Source organism: Siphateles boraxobius, unplaced genomic scaffold (genome assembly GCF_051911475.1).
Source record: "Siphateles boraxobius isolate OS27281-9 unplaced genomic scaffold, OSU_SipBor_1 7, whole genome shotgun sequence".
In the NCBI taxonomy this organism is placed as follows: Eukaryota; Metazoa; Chordata; class Actinopteri; order Cypriniformes; family Leuciscidae; genus Siphateles; species Siphateles boraxobius.
Genome location: NW_027509197.1, coordinates 17,753,218 through 17,759,913, shown reverse-complemented (window position 1 = coordinate 17,759,913; position 6,696 = coordinate 17,753,218). Strand labels below are relative to the sequence as shown.

Below are 6,696 nucleotides of genomic sequence, written 5' to 3'. Positions count from 1 at the left end.
ACATTTAATGTAATTTTACTGTAAAATACCATTAAATTTACAGTTTTTGGAAGTGAAAAAGAACAAGTCATTGTATAATTTACAGTGAAGAAATGTAAATTGACATTCCCACAATTCCCTGCGTGACACTTCACATTTAATGTAGGCCTATTTTTTTTTAAATAACTGTTTCTGCATAATTTTCTTACATTTTTTCTAATCAGTTATGTACATTAGGGTTTTATGTTACATATAATGTTGTTAAATTAATGCTTATTGCATTTTTTAAATTTCAACATGTTACCATGTGGAATGTGGAAGAGCTGCTCATGATGAGCTTTGACTGATCATTTGACGCTCCTTTCATTTGCGATTGTTGGCTGTCAGTGTATTACAATGGAACAAAACAGATATTAATACGTCAAAAGATCAGTAAATTAACATTATATCAGATAATGAAATACGGTTTATTGCTGTAAAATTATACACGGTTAAAAGTCTGTAAAACCTAAAATGTTGCTACCGTATTTTTAATAGGAAAACTCTGGTAACCACACCTGCCAGTTTTTCCCCGTAAATTTAACGGATTTTTTTTTTTACAGTGTTTCATAATTATTATTTTTTGTAGTCTATTACGTATAACTACAACTGTTAGTAGGCTATCTTTTATGAAAATTTAAAACACTATTTATTGAATTAGTATTTTCGTTCTGTTGTATTTATTTCCGTTTTGTTTGAAATTGGTTTATTTGTTATTGTATTGTTGACTCTTTACTTGTCTTCTGTGATTGTTTCGAGGCCTTTTTTTTACATTAGTTAACCTAGTATTAGTTTTTCCTGAAGTATCGATAATTGTGAAATTTCACTGATGTTTGAAATTACTCGATCGTGAAGACTATGATCATATCGCCCACCAATAATTACGTGAAATAATCTTGACCAAAAATAATCGTGATTGGTTTTTGCCATAGGCTAATCGAGCAGCCCTATTGTAACCATTTTTCTCTTTTGTTTTTATGTGTTGTTTTATAACCCTAACTTGTATGCTAAACTGCCTGTTTCACTTTGCTCTAAGTGTCTATTGTTTATGAAGGCCTAGACTATACTTCAATTTTAAGTAATGGTATAAGAGAAAGTAGCGAAATATAGCCTAAACTTAAGCACACATCAGCACATGTAAAAAAAGAAAGAAAGAAAAAAGCTTCTGATCATCAACTGACAAATAAAATGTTTACTCGCCATTAGTGGCTGAAGGTGATGAGAACATTTCCTTTGACCATTTTAGTGCCGTTACTTTATTTCAGCGTGTTTCCCTTTTGCTAACATTTTCCTCTGATAAACGACATTAATCTTAAAGGTTTCTGGCTGAAGGCCATCATTTGTACTGCAATTGTAATGTAATTTTCATTTATTCTGCTGAATCTGCTCAAACTGAAATTCACAGCTCACGAAATTTCCACTTTGTTGCGTAGCGGAAGTCAAAACTTTTTCGCCTGTGGGAGAAGCTTGCGTTCAAGAGGTGAGTACGAGTTAAAGTGTGTGGAGCTAGAAGTATAGGTCTAGCTCTAAGTAAAATGTCCCTAATGAGAAAATTCTAAATTCTCTGACAAAATGACCAGTTATCATTGTTTGATGTTAATGTAGCCAGTATTAATTATTCATGCGGCCTCTGTAGTCCAAGGGTGTATGCTGTCATTTCAAACAGCATAGATTGTTAATAAAATTGTAGTTTTATCAATTATTTTATCAATGCAAAAAAATCACTTTGTTCATTCAAAGTTTTAATGCATTAATAAAATAAAATTGTATTATATTATTTATTTGTTTGTTCTGTGGTAAATAAATGCTAGCATCCTATTCTACATCTCTGTATATAGTTTGCATATTTTTGCCATGCCTTGTACAACATGTCACAGTAGATTTTGTTACACATTTACTGTGCACATTCTGAGAGGATACTGTTCTGATGTAAATTATACATTAACCAGCATCTGACATGCTGAAAATAATGTTTCTTTCATGTCTGTCGACCTGTTCTCCAAAGAGCTTATGTGGTATCAAGTTGTCTTGAATAGCCACATTTGTAAAGGTTAATTTTTTAATGTTAAACTGATGTGTCTTTATTTTTCAGATCCTTCATATTAGCTTTGTGTGTGTGTGTGTGTGTGTGTGTGTGTGTGTGTGTGTGTGTGTGTGTGTGTGTGTGTGTGTGTGTGTGTGTGTGTGTGTGTGTGTGTGTGTGTGTGTGTGTGTGTGTGTGTATGTATATATATATATATATATATATATATATATATATATATATATATATATATATATATATATATATATATTCACTCAAATATATTTGTTGCAGTCCTTTTGTAAACTTGAACAGCATTCAAAGTTCATTTTCTTGCAGTGGCTACTGAGAGTTTTACAAATGTCAAGAATTATGTGCAAATTCCAGTCTTATCACTCCAGCATCATTTTTCTCTCTGCTTGACAGGCTCTCCCAAGAGAAATTTTGACGAATGTAAACAGTCAGGAGGATGGGGGGGGGGTTGGGGTGTCAGGAGCCCCGATGCAGGTTGTTGCTGTGGGCCCCCTTGAAATCGCGTTCTGGAGCAGAGGGGCTCCCCTCAGATGAAATAATGTTCGGGGTCCCCCTCATTTTAAATCTCGGGGCCTAAAGCCAGGGTCCCCTATAATCACCACCTTTCACCCAGCTAGCAACAGCCCTATTTGTGTAATGAACATGTAGAATCAACTGTGAAGATTTTATACAGTTGTACCTGCTATTCCAAAGATACAGTCACGCAAGTTGTCTGTTTATGAATGTGTCTGCATTTGCTGTGATATGCCATAAATAAACTGTTCCTCAGTTGGGTGAGTGAGCACTGGAGGTTTTTTTCCCCTCATTTCAGGAAGACGAAGTCAAATGACTTTCCTCCGTACATTGCTTCATTTTTATTTCTCTTTATATAATGCTAAAAAATAATGGAGTTTTGAAATAGTTCATGATTGAATGTTATACATCCTGAGTCATTTTCTTACTACCTAAATAGGCAAATGGGTAAAAATAAGGAATTCTCATTCCTAGTAATTCCATCACATATCTGCCATCTAGTGGACACACAGTTGTAAACCTAAGGTTTACTCAGTAAAGACAATCCCTTGACACTCAGATTGTTGCCCAGTAAACCGTATCTGAGTTGTGTTCAATGAGCAATAATTGTATGATACCCTAATTAAACCTGACATTAATGATTATCATATGTAAAATAAACTTTTGCCATTTTTGTGTTGTTGATGCGGGTTCCTTTGGGTTATTAGATATTTCTTAGTAGGTCTGATTAAAATTCGGAAAGTGCTTTTAACTTTTCAGTCTATAGTTGCCAATTCAGTGCTCCTTTTCTTAATAGCCTAATTGCACCGATATGTTGATAAATACTTTGGCCTATGGATTTGTCAACAATTTTAATTACCCGCCTGAATTAGTGACTTAATGACTTTTCTCAATTTTATGAGGACTGGTTTTAGAATTTTTTTTTTATTTGATAGCATGCCACAACAACACTCATCCATGAAACGTGTTAGGCCTACATTGCTTACGTTTTTGGTCTCAGAGGCCCCGGCTACAATGTTAACAAATGCAATAAAGTTTAACAAACAGTCCCTGGCCTGTGTACACAGAGATACACTCTTTTTTTTATTGACCGTGTTTTTTTCCGGGGTCAATTTGAAAGGCTGGGTTTTGATAAACACCCTGTACCTACTATGAACGGCAGGTGGCGCTACATACCAACAATAACAATATCCGCAATGTAACTTTTATGTAACTGAGATATGCTAAGACTGTGAGATAACGCTCGTTTTAGAAATTGTTTTGGCCAGACGAATTACAAATTTAATCACTTTGAAGAGGTAGTTGGTTATGCTATAATTATTCAAATTTGCTGTGGAATTATAGAATCCTAGGCCTAAGTAGGCCTATCTTATTTAAATGATTTCAGGGAATGTTGAAATACGTGTCTAAAATGTAGCATTTGTTCCTAACGTGTTTCTGAACAAATCGGGATAGAATATTGTTGACCCACCCTGTTTTCTTTATGAATGCAACACAGCTTCATGAAAACTAGGAATAACCTGTGTCCTGTGCACAGACTGCTGAGGAAGGGTGGTGTGGAAAACCATTTTAACATTTAATCCTTAGAACCAACTAGTAGTGAACTATTTGCTTAAATTTTATTACTGGCCGTACACTCTTAAAAATTAAGGTTTATTGGCATCGATGGTTCCATGAAGAAACGGAACCTTTCCTTTGCACAGAAGGTTCTTTATAGAGTAAAATTGTTATTTAGATTAAGCTATTAAAATGTTTTTCCACAAAAAGGAGAACATTGTTCTTTTAAGAACTTTTTACTAAAAGGTACTTTTCAAAATCACTATCTAGCCTATTATTCATTAGATATAGGCATAGACTTAATTAATGAGGGACCATGGAATTATTGAAAAATAATGTAGGCCTACATTCTGTGTGTGCGTTATTGTTTTTAAATTATTCATTGCCAATTAGCCTATTCCATTGTTATTTAAGCACAAAATGTTTTTATGAAGGCTTTCTTGTAGACTCAAATTGTCTATGTAATGTGTTTTACTGTAAAAACAAAGAATTATTATAGGCTATAGTGATTAAAAAGTAGGCTAAGTCCTATCTAAAAGTCTAATATTTAATAGTGAAAAAGATAGTCATTCGTGGACTACCAAGTGTTTAAAAATACAATTGCTAGTAACAAAAACGTATACTAGTTAGTTTAAAGGAATAAATGGCTTGCCATAAAGGGGGTTTGTTTTGTCAGTTTCCACATGAAATGCGGGCGGAGTTTCTCCAGTGTGAGGAGCAGCTGCTGCAGGGCCACTGCTGGCTTCCATTCATTATCATGCATTCGCTTGTGTCCATCACCTCGTGAGTAGACACGTTCGTAATATGTCTAAAACACATTTCTGATCACATTCATTCATCGCTGATGTGGACGACCACCGGGAGAGACTGAACACCGAGACGTCTGGAGGAATTTGAAGCAGTTTGTGTCGGGAATGTTGATGTAAGCTGTTACTGCGGAGACTCTCCCCTCACTGAGGAGTGTTTACCGAGCACGAGAGATCTCACGCGCACTGCAATGATCACTCCATCACATCCCGTCTGAATTTGGTCGAATCGCTGGTGCCGAGGGGGTCTGCTTTGGTTTTACCCTTGCTAACGAGGAGATCAAAATGGGGAACAGTTTCTCCAATATATCCGCGTTTCAGTCACTCCATATAGTGATGCTTGGTTTGGATTCCGCAGGGAAAACCACGGTCCTTTACAGACTGAAATTCAACGAGTTTGTCAACACTGTACCCACAATAGGATTCAACACAGAAAAGATCAAGCTTAGTAATGGCACGGCCAAAGGAATAAGCTGTCATTTTTGGGATGTTGGTGGGCAGGAGAAACTCCGGCCCTTGTGGAAATCTTACAGTAGGTGCACTGATGGCATTATATATGTGGTGGACTCAGTAGACGTGGATCGACTGGAGGAGGCCAAGACAGAGCTCCATAAAGTCACAAAATTTGCTGAAAACCAAGGAACACCGCTTTTAGTCATAGCTAATAAACAGGATCTGCCGAAATCTCTGTCTGTGGCTGACATAGAGAAACAGCTCGCGCTCCAGGAGCTCACGCCTGCCACTACATACCACATCCAACCGGCCTGTGCCATCATCGGTGAGGGCCTTCACGAAGGCATGGACAAACTGTATGAAATGATAGTCAAAAGACGAAAAAGCCTCAAACAGAAGAAGAAGCGATAACTTTCTTAGCCTGAACCTGCCTTTTTTCCATTGCTGATTCCCTGAGTCATTGGGTTTGCCATTACAACATTGCATTGTTGACATTCATCTGAATGGTTGGTTGTTCTCGAGCTGGATTTGTGATGCATGTGATTGTGATGGCGCAGGTGAACCAAAAAAATGGAAATGATTTGTTTAATATAAAAGGGCTGGTCCTGATTAAGCTGCCATTTATTTGCATAGCCTGGTCATCAGTTTGAAGGAGTTCTCTGAAGCACTGTGAAAAACGCTGTAACGTTTCATGGAATGCTTGATATCTTATTTTGACTCTCATGGAAGAGAGTGAACTTCTAAGAACATCATCAAGAACTGTAGCTTCAAAATCCCAGAAGGAAATTGGGGTTTGAGGACCTTGTAATTCACAAAATTACTGTAACTTCACAGAGCCTGCAGTGAGTATATGAGACCTCATGAAGATACAGGAACTCAAGTGATGGACATGGCATTGCCTGCAACACGGTCCACCTCTAAGCACTTTTTTTCTTACCAAGATAGTAGTGTACAACACTGTAGATCAGATATTAAACTGTCAGTGTATTACAGAGTCAAAATGAAACCTGAAGTATTTTTTAATTAAAATGTGTTAAAGCAAACTTCTTTTCTCATGTACTTTTGCATGTCGATCTGAGGGTAAAAGGTGAGGTCAGCTCAGCTGTATGGATGAATCGCACCTCAGATTTTATGTTGTTGTTTTTTTTACTCTCAGGAATATATTTACCTTCAGCACACTTGAAGTGAACAAAATTTACAAACATTGTATGGATAGGTGAATTGATATCCTTTGATATTATCTACATATTTTACAGTTTTCTACAAACATACACACACACGCGTTAAATTTAA

The 6,696-nt window shown here is 36.4% G+C and overlaps 1 protein-coding gene across 1 annotated transcript; it reads left to right on the top strand.

Annotated features, from left to right (window-relative positions):
* The first annotated feature begins 4,865 nt into the window (after window positions 1-4,865).
* Window positions 4,866-6,446, top strand: arl4cb (ADP-ribosylation factor-like 4Cb). Its single transcript, XM_077215205.1, has one exon. The coding sequence runs from the start codon at window positions 5,236-5,238 to the stop codon at window positions 5,812-5,814; it is 579 nt and encodes a 192-aa protein (XP_077071320.1). The 5' UTR covers window positions 4,866-5,235; the 3' UTR covers window positions 5,815-6,446.
* The last annotated feature ends 250 nt before the right edge of the window (window positions 6,447-6,696 follow it).

What these genes read in the sequence shown, in the direction of transcription:
- arl4cb (XM_077215205.1), top strand. Translation starts at nt 5,236, where the DNA reads ATGGGGAACAGTTTCTCCAATATATCCGCGTTTCAGTCACTCCATATA.